Source organism: Chelonia mydas, chromosome 5, assembly GCF_015237465.2.
Source record: "Chelonia mydas isolate rCheMyd1 chromosome 5, rCheMyd1.pri.v2, whole genome shotgun sequence".
NCBI classification, from domain to species: Eukaryota; Metazoa; Chordata; order Testudines; family Cheloniidae; genus Chelonia; species Chelonia mydas.
In genome coordinates, this window is record NC_051245.2 from 94,420,341 (window position 1) to 94,434,697 (window position 14,357).

The window sequence follows — 14,357 nt, forward strand, 5'->3', positions numbered from 1 at the left end:
GTATAAAGTCTCATACCTTGCAGCCTTCACATGTGATGACTCCATAGTGTATTCCAGAGGACTTATCTCCACAAATTTTGCATGGTATCACTTCAATTTGTGCTGAAAAAGAGAAAAGGGTTATTTTTGACTTATAATACTGTTCCTTTCTTTTCTGCCCTAACTACTGATCATAGATGTTAGAGCTGGTCAGACATCTAACTCCCTGCAAATGTAAAATTGTTCTTTATGATATTTTTTGTTTTTTAGTGCTCTGTTCAGTCCAGTTCTAATTGATTCACATGATGGGGCTTCCACCATTTCCCCGAAGGGACTGTTTCACCATCTAATAGATCTCATGATAAGAAAACTTTCCCTGACATTCGCCGTAAGTTTTCTTTTTTTTTAAATTTCATCCCCTAGTTATACCTATTGGATCACTCTAAACAATTAATCTCCTTTTTTTTGGTGTTTTTAGCCTTCAAATACTGCTAGCCAGTAATCTTATCCTCCATCACTTCCTCACTCTTCATTTTGCTGAGGCAGAATGGCCATATATGATTTCATGCTCTTTCTATTAAGCTCCCCTGGGCTCTTCCCTCTCACCCCCATCATGGCTCATTGTACTTGTACATTTGATAGGATGCAATTCATGTGATATTCTTTCATGTCCTCTGATTTGTGATTTACTGACATGCATCAGAGATACTGGCAACATCTGTAAATATCTGCAAAGTTCTGCCTCCAAGGAATTGCTTAAACCAGTGATTTATTTGCAGACATATCTCACCTACTCCAGTCAAAGCCATTTATTTACTGGCTCTAAATTAGAGATGAGCAGGAGCTATAGATCCAGATCCTAACATCTCCAGTATCTGTTCTTTGCTTTGGCTAACTATAGAATTAGTGGCTAACTGCAAGATTCAGAACTGCATGTAGATTCAGATTTACTCAGAATTGGAAGGTGTTTGCTTTTGGTTCAGGCCCTTCTACAACCTAAATATTCAATCACTTCTTAATCTGAAAATATATTTTCCTCTCTCTACATATAATTTTCTTTTTTCCGTCCTATATGTGAGACAGAATATTTGCCTCATTCTCCAACTTTGAATCCTTTGCATGACTTCTCCTGTCTATACTGCATTGTCACATCTGCTTACTAGTACAGTATGTAGGGACAGACTGTGCTTGGCTCTGGGCAGGTGCACTTGGGAGAGGGAGCAGGAAGCCTTCCTTCCCATGCAAGAGCCAGGCATAACTGTAGCCCTTGCAAGTTGTGGGCCAGATCCTTAGCTGGTACAAATTGGTATAGCTCTAATGAAGTCAGTGGAGCTGTGGGTGTGACCTCCTGAGCAAAATACTGCTTCCTTCTGACTCCCTGGTCAGGCAAATGCCACCCCAAAGTGAGTAGGGAAGGCACATGCCCACCTCCCACCACAAAGATGCATCTGCCAGTCCTGCCACTGAAGCCTGGCTGGGATGGATGCAGAGGGGGAGCATGCTGTCTCCTAAGGAGTAGTGCAGTATGCACTCCCCAGAGCTCTGGGACGGATTGTGGGTCAGTGCCTTCAAGGCACAATCTGGTTTTTAGTAAGTAACAAGTGAGCACATACAGTGAGCCATGATGGGAGTGAGGGGGAACCTAAGATGCATTCCCTTAAAACCATGCTTTCACTTGGAGGTACCACAAATGCTAGAGCGCACACTTAGCTGAAGAGAATGAAAAAATCATTTTCAAACTACTGCACACACACATGCACACAGGTGTTCATACTATGGATGCTGTTGGAAAAGCAGTAAAGTGCTCTGGCTTTATAATCTAGTACCAAACTGTATCTGTCATCATTGTTCCCAGGTGAGAGAACAGAGACTCATTACAATTATCTTTATAGTTCCCTTTATAGCTTGACTAAAATCGGCTGAGTACCTGTAAGGGGTTGTCCCTACAACCCCTTGAAATGTGCTGTGTGTCTCTCACCACTAAATGATTGTTTATGGTGGTTGAGAATTCATTTTTTAAATAACTCAGTTTAATTTCCAGATACAGTGAGTGCACAATTGCCTCCCACCCTCAAGCAGCCTGCAAAGCAAGCCAGTCATAACTGAGGCCCCTTCTTTCAGGGAGGTGAATATTCCTTTGGTGCATCCCCAGAGGTGAACAGTGTCCCACAGAGGGAAGGAAGGAGATAGGAAGGAACATACATGGATGGTGAAACTTCCACACCCACTGTGAACTCTAAGGCATTTGGGGAAGGACTGTGCTTCCCTGAGGCACAATGTCTCCTTGAGCACCTCTTGGGGCACAGTAGCTCAGCTCTCTGTCTTCCCCAGTGCAAGACTGGGTGATAAAAGCATGATCTAGACATACACAGTTGCATGCACTTGTGAACTCCAGTCCACTAAAGACAAATTTTCAAATGGGTTTTTAAACTGAGTCTCTAAATTACACTCACACAAATCTCCTAAACACGTTTATATTTCGGTGCAATTGCTCATCTAATAACCTAGCACACAAGACAGCTTCTGCACATGTAAACTGAGGGCGCAAGAAGAAATAATACCCCCGCCCCAAACTTAACAATAAAGTAAAGTAATTCTGCTATGCTATTTCATTACTGTATTGTTTCAAAAATGTGGCTGATTTATGGTTAACCTATCACATATTTTAATTATTAGCTTGAGTTGAATATAATTTTTTGTTCGTATATTTTAGGTAGAGATGGGCTAGAACCAAATCCCTTAATGCAAGTGCCTATGAACGCTGGGAAAGTTCAGATATACTGTAGAAGTAAATTTTGTTCCTCAGGCAACCCTTGACTCTAGCTTCACCTTAGGTTATGCCTTCACTGCATAAAAGATGGTAGTGGGGTTTTACAGCAAGGTAATTAATAGGTATTAACTACTATGCTGTAAAATCCTTGTGGAGACAAAGCAGTGCAGTTTTAGTGTGAGATAGCTAAGTGAGGTCTACAGTATACCCTCACCCATGGCTGACCTTGCCCAGTTCATCTCACAGTAAAACTGCAGTTCTTTACTTCCACAAGGACTATGCACTGGGACAGCTAAGACACCCTAATTATTCCCTGGTAAAAACACACCCTTTTTGGCAGCAAAGACAAAGCCTGAGAATGATTCCTAGGTGCTGCTGCCAGTTGAGAGACTGGGTTTCAAGTAATTGTAGATCCCTAGGGTGAGAACCATGCAGAGGGAGAAAGTTTAGTCTTTGGAAGGATGGACTGTTTTGGGTTGCCAGACCTCAAAGGGAGATGTAGATCTCAGGCAGAAGCTAAAGTCTGGAATATGGGGAAATCCTCAAAACTTAGTAAGTCAAGATGTGTGAGGCAACAAGTGAAAATAGTGGAATAATAAAATAAAATAATAATAATAATAAAATTAGATATTAAAAATAGTTTAAACATATTTACTACTTATTAATTTATTCCTGTGATAGGAACAAGGGCATAAAGCTTCATTCTTCAAACACTTGCTGCACTGAGCTTCATACTTGTTACTGTGAAGAGTCAATAATACTACACACAGTAAGGGATTACTCATAAGTACTGTGCTCAGTTATAAGTGTTTGTGAATAGGGTCCCTAAATGCTAAAGCTATTGATTTCAATTATTATGAAACAAATACACTATGCTGAGACCTCATCCACAAATCAGAATCAAACTAATCATTTTATAAGTTAGTAGTAATAAATATTAGAGAGACAAGGTGGGTGAGGTAATAACTTTTATTGGACCAACTTCTGTTGGTGAGAGAGACAAGCTTTCAAGATTACTAAGGGCTTGTCTACACTACCAAGTTTTGTTGACAAAACTTATGTCGACACCCAAAAGTCGACAAAACAAAAATCGCCAAAGGATGTTCACACTTGCTCCCTCTGTCGACAGCTCATGTCCACACTGGGGACACCATCATCGACAGGGTGAGCAATGCACCGGGGGTATGTATCCCACAGTGCAGTGTTGAGGGAGGGAAGAGCTGATCGCTGCGCATCTTGGGATTCTCTCCGAGTTCTCTCACAGCCCCCTCAGCTGCCAAGAGCAGCATCATGAGTAGCTCTGTGAGCTCTGGGTGCTGAGGAAGGGCAAAGCAGCACGGCAGTCTGTCCCCCTCCCCTGCAGCAGCAGTCTGCCTGCTGCTGCGTTCCTAGTGCAGGGCAGAACAGGAGCATTCCAATCATTTGCTCTTTGTTTGTTCCCCAAAGGGAGCAGCACGCAGATACTTCCCGCAGCTTTGAAAGGGGAGCGGCGCATGCCTGCAGGGCAGCAGAGATCAAAACACTGAGCAGAGCAATCAGGGCAGGCAATGTGGGATACTGGCGGAAGCCAGTTCTGTCGACAAAACAATCAGCAGTGTCTACACTGGCTCTTTGTCCACAATAAAGGGAGGGGAAAAGACAAAAGTTTCTGGTAGGGGTGGAAGTTTTTTGTCAAACCTGGCATTTTTTACGACAAAAGTCCCATTGTAGTGTGTAGGCTCATGCTGTTTTGTCGCCAAAAGGCAGTTTTTGGCGACAAAACTTGCCAATGTAGACAAGCCCACAAAGTTCTTCTTTAGATCCGGGAAAGGTTCTCAAGTGTCACAGCTAAATGTAAGGTGGAAGAAATTGTTTAGCATAAGTAGTTAACACATATTTCAAGAGCCCATTCAAGGTGAAGTAGCCTGTTAACATCTCTCCAGTCATGGGGTTTTGGGGTGAAGGGAACTGGAGGGCTTAGTGTATTATAGTAATAGTGAAAACACAGTCTCCAGCAGATTGGTGTTGCTGCTTCTAAGGCCTTGTCTACACTGGCAAGTTTCTGCGCAGTAAAGCAGTTTTCTGCGCTGTAACTCCTGAGGGGTACATGCTGCCAAGCCATTTAGTGCGCAGAAACTGTGCAGTTCAGCTCTGTAAAAAGCCCACCCCGTCGAGAGGCGTTCTACAGCGCTGCGGTGCCAGTGTAGACACCCTGGTCGATTACAGTGCTGCGATTGGCCTCCGGGAGGTGTCCCACAATGCCTGCTCTTGCCTCTCTGGTCATGGGTTTGAACTCTACTGCCCTGCCCGCAGCTTACCAACCGTCATCTCCACCCCATAAATTCCTTTGGAATTTTGAAAATCCCCTTCCTGTTTGCTCGGTGATGCGCACAGTGGTCTCAATGCATCTTTCCAGGTAGCCAGGCCTGCTCCATGTACCAGGCGATCCCCAGCTTGGAGCAATGCCGAGCTGTTGGACCTCATCAGCATTTGGGGAGAGGAGGCTGTCCAGTCTCAGCTGCGCTCCAGCCGTAGGAATTATGATACTTATGGATAGATTTTATGATGCACGATAGAAAGGGGCCATGACTGGGACACATTGCAGTGTAGGGTAAAAGTGAAGGAGCTGCGGAACGCCTACCACAAGGTGTGGGAGGCAAACCACCACTCAGGTGCTGCGCCCACGAGCTGCCGGTTCTACAAAGAGCTGGACACGATACTCGGTGGCGACCCCACCTCCACTGCGAAGGCCACTGTAGATACTTTGACAGGTTTCAGAGTAGCAGCCGTGGGGGTTAGTCTGTATTCGCAAAAAGAAAAGGAGTACTTGTGGCACCTTAGAGACTAAGGGTATGTCTACACTACGGAATTAGGTCGAATTTATAGAAGTCGGTTTTTTAGAAATCGGTTTTATATATTCGAGTGTGTGTGTCCCCACAGAAAATGCTCTAAATGCATTAAATGCATTAACTCGGCGGAGTGCTTCCACAGTACCGAGGCAAGCGTCAACTTCCGGAGTGTTGCACTGTGGGTAGATATCCCACAGTTCCCGCAGTCTCCGCTGCCCATTGGAATTCTGGGTTGAGATCCCAATGCCTGATGGGGCTAAAACATTGTCGCAGGTGGTTCGGGGTACATATTGTCAGGCCCCCGTTCCCTCCCTGCCTCCGTGAAAGCAAGGGCAGACAATCGTTTTGCGCCTTTTTTCCTGAGTTACCTGTGCAGACGCCATACCACGGCAAGCATGGAGGTCGCTCAGGTAACCATCACCCTATGTCTCCTGGGTGCTGGCAGACGCGGTACTGCATTGCTACACAGCAGCATCAACCCCTTGCCTTGTGGCAGCAGAAGGTACAGTACGACTGGTAGCCGTCATCGTCATGTCCGAGGTGCTCCTGGCCACGTTGGCCAGGAGCGCCTGGGCAGACATGGGCGCAGGGACTAAATTTGGAGTGACTTGACCAGGTCATTCTCTAAATTTGGAGTGACTTGACCAGGTCATTCTGCAGTCAGTCCTATTGAACTGTCTTATGGTGAGCAGGCAGGCGATACGGATTGCTAGCAGTCCTATTGCATCATCTTCTGCTGGGCAGCCGTGAGATGTGGACGGCATGCAGTCCTTCTGCACCGTCTGATGCCAGCCAAAGATGTAAAAGATAGATGGAGTGGATCAAAACAAGAAATAGACCAGATTTGTTTTGTACTCATTTGCTTCCCCCCCCACCCGTCTAGGGGACTCATTCCTTTAGGTCACACTGCAGTCACTCACAGAGAAGGTGCAGCGAGGTAAATCTAGCCATGTATCAATCAGAGGCCAGACTAACCTCCTTGTTCCAATAAGAACAATAACTTAGGTGCACCATTTCTTATTGGAACCCTCCGTGAAGTCCTGCCTGAAATACTCCTTGATGTAAAGCCACCCCCTTTGTTGATTTTAGCTCCCTGAAGCCAACCCTGTAAGCCATGTCGTCAGTCGCCCCTCCCTCCGTCAGAGCAACGGCAGACAATCGTTCCGCGCCTTTTTTCTGTGCAGACACCATACCAAGGCAAGCATGGAGGCCGCTCAGCTCACTTTGGCAATTAGGAGCACATTAAACACCATACGCATTATCCAGCAGTATATGCAGCACCAGAACCTGGCAGAGCGATACCGGGCGAGGAGGCGACGTCAGCGCGGTCACGTGAGTGATCAGGACATGGACACAGATTTCTCTGAAAGCATGGGCCCTACCAATGCATGCATCATGGTGCTAATGGGGCAGGTTCATGCTGTGGAACGCCGATTCTGGGCTCGGGAAACAAGCACAGACTGGTGGGACCGCATAGTTTTGCAGGTCTGAGACGATTCCCAGTGGCTGCGAAACTTTCGCATGCGTAAGGGCACTTTCATGGAACTTTGTGACTTGCTTTCCCCTGCCCTGAAGCGCATGAATACCAAGATGAGAGCAGCCCTCACAGTTGAGAAGCGAGTGGCGATAGCCCTGTGGAAGCTTGCAACGCCAGACAGCTACCAATCAGTTGGGAATCAATTTGGAGTGGGCAAATCTACTGTTGGGGCTGCTGTGATGCAAGTAGCCCACGCAATCAAAGATCTGCTGATATCAAGGGTAGTGACCCTGGGAAATGTGCAGGTCATAGTGGATGGCTTTGCTGCAATGGGATTCCCTAACTGTGGTGGGGCCATAGACGGAATGCATATCCCTATCTTGGCACCGGAGCACCAAGCCGCCGAATACATAAACCGCAAGGGGTACTTTTCAATAGTGCTGCAAGCTCTGGTGGATCACAAGGGACGTTTCACCAACATCAACGTGGGATGGCCGGGAAAGGTACATGATGCTCACATCTTCAGGAACTCTGGTCTGTTTCAAAAGCTGCAGGAAGGGACTTTATTCCCAGACCAGAAAATAACTGTTGGGGATGTTGAAATGCCTATATGTATCCTTGGGGACCCAGCCTACCCCTTAATGCCATGGCTCATGAAGCCGTACACAGGCAGCCTGGACAGTAGTCAGGAGCTGTTCAACTACAGGCTGAGCAAGTGCAGAATGGTGGTAGAATGTGCATTTGGATGTTTAAAGGCGCGCTGGCGCAGTTTACTGACTCGCTTAGACCGCAGCAAAACCAATATTCCCACTGTTATTACTGCTTGCTGTGTGCTCCACAATATCTGTGAGAGTAAGGGGGAGACGTTTATGGCGGGGTGGGAGGTTGAGGCAAATCGCCTGGCTGCTGGTTACGCGCAGCCGGACACCAGGGCGGTTAGAAGAGCACAGGAGGGCGCGATACGCATCAGAGAAGCTTTGAAAACCAGTTTCATGACTGGCCAGGCTACGGTGTGAAAGTTCTCTTTGTTTCTCGTTGATGAAACCCCCGCCCCTTGGTTCACTCTACTTCCCTGCAAGCTAACCACCCTCCCTTCCTCCCTTTAATCATTGCTTGCAGAGGCAATAAAGTCATTGTTGCTTCACATTCATGCATTCTTTATTCATTCATCACACAAATAGGGGGACGACTACCAAGGTAGCCCAGGAGGGGTGGTGGAGGAGGGAAGGAAAATGCCACACAGCACTTTAAAAGTTTACAACTTTAAAATTTATTGAATGCCAGCCTTCTTTTTTTGGGGCAGTCCTCTGTGGCGGAGTGGCTGGTTGGCCGGTGGCCCCCCCAACACGTTCTTGGGAGTCTGGGTGTGGAGGCTATGGAACTTGGGGAGAGGGCGGTTGGTTACACAGGGGCTGTAGTGGCAGTCTGTGCTCCAGCTGCCTTTGCTGCAGCTCAACCATACACTGGAGCATACTGGTTTGGTCCTCCAGCAGCCTCAGCATTGAATCCTGCCTCCTCTCATCACGCTGCCGCCACATTTGAGCTTCAGCCCTGTCTTCAGCCCACCACTTACTCTCTTCAGCCCGCCACTTACTCTCTTCAGCCCGCCACCTCTCCTCCCGGTCATTTTGTGCTTTCCTGCACTCTGACATTATTTGCCTCCACGCATTCGTCTGTGCTCTGTCAATGTGGGAGGACTGCATGAGCTCAGAGAACATTTCATCACGAGTGCGTTTTTTTTTCTTTCTAATCTTCACTAGCCTCTGGGAAGGAGAAGATCCTGTGATCATTGAAACACATGCAGCTGGTGGAGAAAAAAAAGGGACAGCTGTATTTAAAAAGACACATTTTATAAAACAATGGCTACACTCTTTCAGGGTAAACCTTGCTGTTAACATTACATACATAGCACATGTGCTTTCGTTACAAGGTCGCATTTTGCCTCCCCCCACTGCGTGGCTACCCCCTCAACCCTCCCCCCTCCCCGTGGCTAACAGCGGGGAACATTTCTGTTCAGCCACAGGCAAACAGCTCAGCAGGAACGGGCTCCTCTGAATGTCCCCTGAAGAAAAGCACCCTATTTCAATCAGGAGACCATGAATCATATCTCACTCTCCTGAGGATAACACAGAGAGATAAAGAACAGATGTTGTTTGAACGCCAGCAAACATACACTGCAATGCTTTGTTGTACAATGATTCCCGAGTATGTGTTACTGACCTGGAGTGGTAAAGTGTCCTACCATGAAGGACGCAATAAGGCTGCCCTCCCCAGAAACCTTTTGCAAAGGCTTTGGGAGTACATCCAGGAGAGCCGCGAATGCCAGGGCAAATTAATCCTTTCACATGCTTGCTTTTAAACCACATATAGTATTTTAAAAGGTACACTCACCGGAGGTCCCTTCTCCGCCTGCCGGGTCCAAAAGGCAGCCTTGGGTGGGTTCGGGGGGTACTGGCTCCAGGTCCAGGGTGAGAAACAGTTCCTGGCTGTCGGGAAAACCGGTTTCTCCGCTTGCTTGCTGTGAGCTATCTACAACTTCATCATCATCATCTTCTTCGTCCCCAAAACCTGCTTCCGTGTTGCCTCCATCTCCATTGAAGGAGTCAAACAACATGGCTGGGGTAGTGGTGGCTGAACCCCCTAAAATGGCATGCAGCTCATCATAGAAGCGTCATGTTTGGGGCTCTGACCCGGAGCGGCCATTCGCCCCTCTGGTTTTCTGGTAAGCTTGCCTCAGCTCCTTAAGTTTCACGCGGCACTGCTTCGGATCCCTGTTATGGCCTCTGTCCTTCATGCCCTGGGAGATTTTGACAAAGGTTTTGGCATTTCGAAAACTGGAACGGAGTTCTGATAGCACTGATTCCTCTCCCCATACAGTGATCAGATCTCGTACCTCCCGTTCAGTCCATGCTGGAGCTCTTTTGCGATTCTGGGACTCCATCATGGTCACCTCTGCTGATGAGCTCTGCATGGTCGCCTGCAGCTTGCCACGCTTCCCAAACAGGAAATGAGATTTAAAAGTTCGCAGTTCTTTTCCTGTCTACCTGGCCAGTGCATCTGAGTTGAGAGTGCTGTCCAGAGCGGTCACAATGGAGCACTCTGGGATAGCTCCCGGAGGCCAATACCGTCAAATTGTGTCCACAGTACCCCAAATTCAACCCGGCAAGGCCGATTTAAGCGCTAATCCACTTATTAGGGGTGGAGTATGGAAATGGATTTTAAGAGCCCTTTAAGTCGAAATAAAGGGCTTCATCATGTGGACGGGTGCAGGTTTACATCGATTTAACGCTGCTAAATTCAACTTAAAGTCCTAGTGTAGACCAGGGCTAACAAATTTATTTGAGCATAAGCTTTCGTGAGCTACAGCTCAATCCATCGGATGCATTCAGTGGAAAATACAGTGGGGAGATTTAGAGAACATGAAACAATGGGTGTTACCATACACACTGTAACAAGAGAGTGATCACTTAAGGTGAGCTATTACCAGCAGGAGAGCGGGTTGGGGGGGGGGACCTTTTGTAGTGATAATCAAGGTGGGCCATTTCCAGCAGTTGACAAGAACGTCTGAGAAACAGTGGAGGGGGGGGAGGAATAAGCATGGGGAAATAGTTTTACTTTGTGTAATGACCAATCCACTCCCAGTCTCTATTCAAGCCTCAGTTAATTGTATCCAGTTTGCAAATTAATTCCAATTCAGCAGTCTCTCCTTGGAGTCTGTTTTTGAAGATTTTTTTTGAAGAATTGCAACTTTTAGGTCTGTAATCGAGTGACCAGAGAGATTGAAGTGTTCTCCCATTGGTTTTTGAATGTTATAATTCTTGACGTCTGATTTGTGTCCATTTATTCTTTTATGTAGAGACTGTCCAGTTTGACCAATGTACATGGCAGAGGGGCATTGCTGGCACATGATGGCAGATATCACATTGGTAGATGTGCAGGTGAATGAGCCTCTGATAGTGTGGCTGATGTGATTAGGCCCTATGATGGTGTCCCCTGAATAGATATGTGGACACAGTTGGCAAAGGGCTTTGTTGCAAGGATAGGTTCCTGGGATAGTGGGTCTGTTGTGTGGTGTGTGGTTGCTGGTGAGTATTTGCTTCAGGTTTCAGACAGAGCCATAACAGTATCCAGAAGTCACCTACTACAGGACAGGCCCAACAAAGAAAATACTCGTCATCATCTTCAGCCCCCAACTAAAACCTCTCCAACGCATCATCAAGGATCTACAACCTATCCTGACGGACAACCCGTCACTCTCACAGATCTTGGGAGACAGGCCAGTCCTTGCTTACGGACAGCCCCCCACTGTTCCTCAGACGTTCTTGTCAACTGCTGGAAATGGCCCACCTTGATTATCACTACAAAAGGTTTTTTTTCCCTCGCTCTCCTGCTGGTAATAGCTCACCTTAAGTGATCACTCTCTTGTTACAGTGTGTATGGCAACACCCATTGTTTTATGTTCTCTATGTATATAAATCTCCCCACTGTATTTTCCACTGAATGCATCCGATGAAGTGAGCTGTAGCTCACAAAAGCTTATGCTCAAATAAATTTGTTAGTCTCTAAGGTGCCACAAGTACTCCTTTTCTTTTTTGTAGATACTTTGGTGGCTCGCATGTCAGTCAAGAGTGGACTGAGCCAGGAGGAGGAAATCTTGGACGAGGATGTGGAGGGGACGGGGGACCCAGAGGCAGAGGACAACTCGGAGGTCAGAGATGCATGCAGCCAGGAGCTCTTTTCTACTCTGGAGGAGGCTAGCCAGTCACAGCAGTCGGATTTTGGTGAAGCACAAACAGGAAAGGAGGCCCCTGGTAAGTGGATTTGATTTTGGGAATTGCTGAAGTGAGTTGTTGGGGCAGGAGGGTTGCAGAAAGCAGTCTTGTGTCTGTATGATGCGCGTACCATCACATGCCTAGTCTGAGTGGTGGAACAGGCTGCTGATTGACTCCCCCACTTCACGGGAATCTCCCTCAGAGATCTCCAGGAAACTCTCATGGAGATACTGGGCAATCCGCTCCTGCAGGTTCTTTGTCAGAGCTGCTTTGTTTCTTGCCCCATTAATGGTAACTTTCCCGTGCCACTGTGCCGTCACAGGGTGTGGGGACCATTGCTCAACACAGGCGATCCACATAAGGGCCAGGGCAGAAGCCGCAGTCTTGGAGAAGACCCTCCCTTGATTCCCTGCTCACCCTCAGCAGCAAGATATCTTCCATAATGATCACAGCCTGTGGAAAGTGTGGGGACAGGAATGATTATCAGGTCCCCCCCCCACCCCACAGTGCCCCTTGTGGCTTGTGGCTCATGTGTGCTTGCCTGGGGTCAGACAGTTAATGACAGGTATGTGAATAGTGACTGTGTTTTAAATCACTGAATCAGTGTTCTCTGTGTTGCAAACAATACTGCTCTGTAAAATGTTGTGTTTTGTGGAGAGATGACCTTTGGAGCCCAGCCTCCCTCTTTGTTATCAGCGGCTGAACAGCTGCGCAGAATTAGAAAGTGGCCATGAAGAACTAAGGAGGACTTTCTCCATGAGTTTACGATGCACTCTGCTGCCAAGAAACAGGAATTGAAGGAGTGGAGGGAGAGTGAGAAAAGGGACTGAAAGGAGAATGCGATGCACCAGAATGAAGCCACGGAGAAGCTGTTAAACGTTATGGAGCACCAAGTGGACATGTTCCAGGCAATATAAGCACTGCAAACCGAGCAGCTCCATGCCCGCCCTCCCCTGCTGTCGCAAAGCTCTTTCCCATGTGCCCCCCCAGACACGCCAACCTCCTGGCTCCAGTCTGTACCCACGGCATTCCACTTCTCCCCCGTCACAGTCCAGCACTGTGGACTCCCACTACCCACTGCACTCAACACGCGTCCCTCTGCAGTTTAGCCCTGTTGAAGTACAGTAGCTGCTGCACTCCAAAGGAGAAGGTTGGGTATGATCCCTGGACATACACAAATCTTTAACAGTCCCTGGACCCCACCTCCTCCTGGGACCTTCCCTTACCCCAACCCCCTCAGTGCTGATGTGTTTTTTTGTTTGTCTCTCTCCTCCAGTTGTTGTTTTTAATAAAATAATTGTGTTGGTTGAAAGCAATCTTTATTCTATTAATTGAAAGCAAACAGAGCCCTGCAAAGCAACAGACAGTTATCTTAAACCTTCATATTGCATCATCTGCACCAATCACTATCACCTCCTAGCATTACAAGCACTGCACTCCCTAGCATAGCAAGAAATATTAGTGGCTTTCAGCTTCAAATTGCTACCTGAAGGCATCCCTGATCCTTATGGCCCGGCGCTGCGCCCCTCTAATAGCCCTGGTCTCTGGCTGTTCAAATTCAGCCTCCAGGCACTGAGCCTCAGTGGTCCAGCACTGAGTGAAGCTTTCACCCTTCCCTTCACAAATATTATGGAGTGTACAGCACATGGCTATAAGCATAGGAATACTGTCATCGGCCAGGTCCAGCTTCCCATAGAGGCAGCACCAGCGGGCCTTTAAATGGCCAAAAGCACACTCAACAGTCATTCTGCACTTGCTCAGCCTGTTGTTGAACCACTCCTTGCTGCTGTCAAGGTACCCGTGTATGGCTTCATAAGCCACGGCATTAAGGTGTAGGCGGGGTCTCCCAGGATCACATTAGGCATTTTGACATCCCCTGCAGTGATCTTATGGTCCGGGAAGAAAATCCCTACTTGCAGCTTCCTAAACAGGCCAGTGTTTCAAAAGATGTGTGTGTCATGCACCTTTCCGGACCAGCCTGCGTTAATGTCCGTGAAATGCCCACAGTGATCTACATGCGCCTGGAGTACCATAGAGAAATACCCCTTCCAATTAATGTACTCGGTGGCTAGGTAGTCTGGTGCCAGAATTGGAATGTGCGTGCCATTTATCACCCCTCTGCAGTTAGGGAAGCCAATTTGAGCAAAGCCATCCACAGTGTCACGCACATTGCCCAGAGTCATGGTCTTTTGGAGCAGGATGCAATCAATGGCCCTGCATACTTCCATCAACATGAGTCCAATGGTCGACTTTCCCTCTCCAAACTGGTTAGCAATGGATTGGTAGCAGTCTGGAGTAGCCAGATTCCACAGTGCAATCACCACACGCTTCTCCAACAGCAGGGCAGCTCTCATTCTCGTGTCCTTGCACCACAGGGCTGGGGCAAGCTCATCACAGAGTCCCGTGAATGTGGCTTTCATCATCCAAAAGTTCTGCAGCCACTGCTCATCATCCCAGACGTGCATGATGATGTGATCCCACCACGCAGTGCTTGTTTCCCAAGCCCAAAAGCGGCGTTCCACTGTGGTCAG

General features: G+C 47.6%; 1 protein-coding gene across 1 annotated transcript in view; it reads right to left on the reverse strand.

The window, feature by feature from the left end:
- RORB (RAR related orphan receptor B) overlaps positions 1-14,357 on the reverse strand; it is a 216,806-nt gene that overhangs the window by 70,898 nt on the left and 131,551 nt on the right. Inside the window, exon 2 of the mRNA XM_043547327.1 lies at positions 17-102. Coding sequence (XP_043403262.1) covers positions 17-102 — 86 coding nt within the window. The remainder of the gene's footprint in view (positions 1-16; positions 103-14,357) is intronic.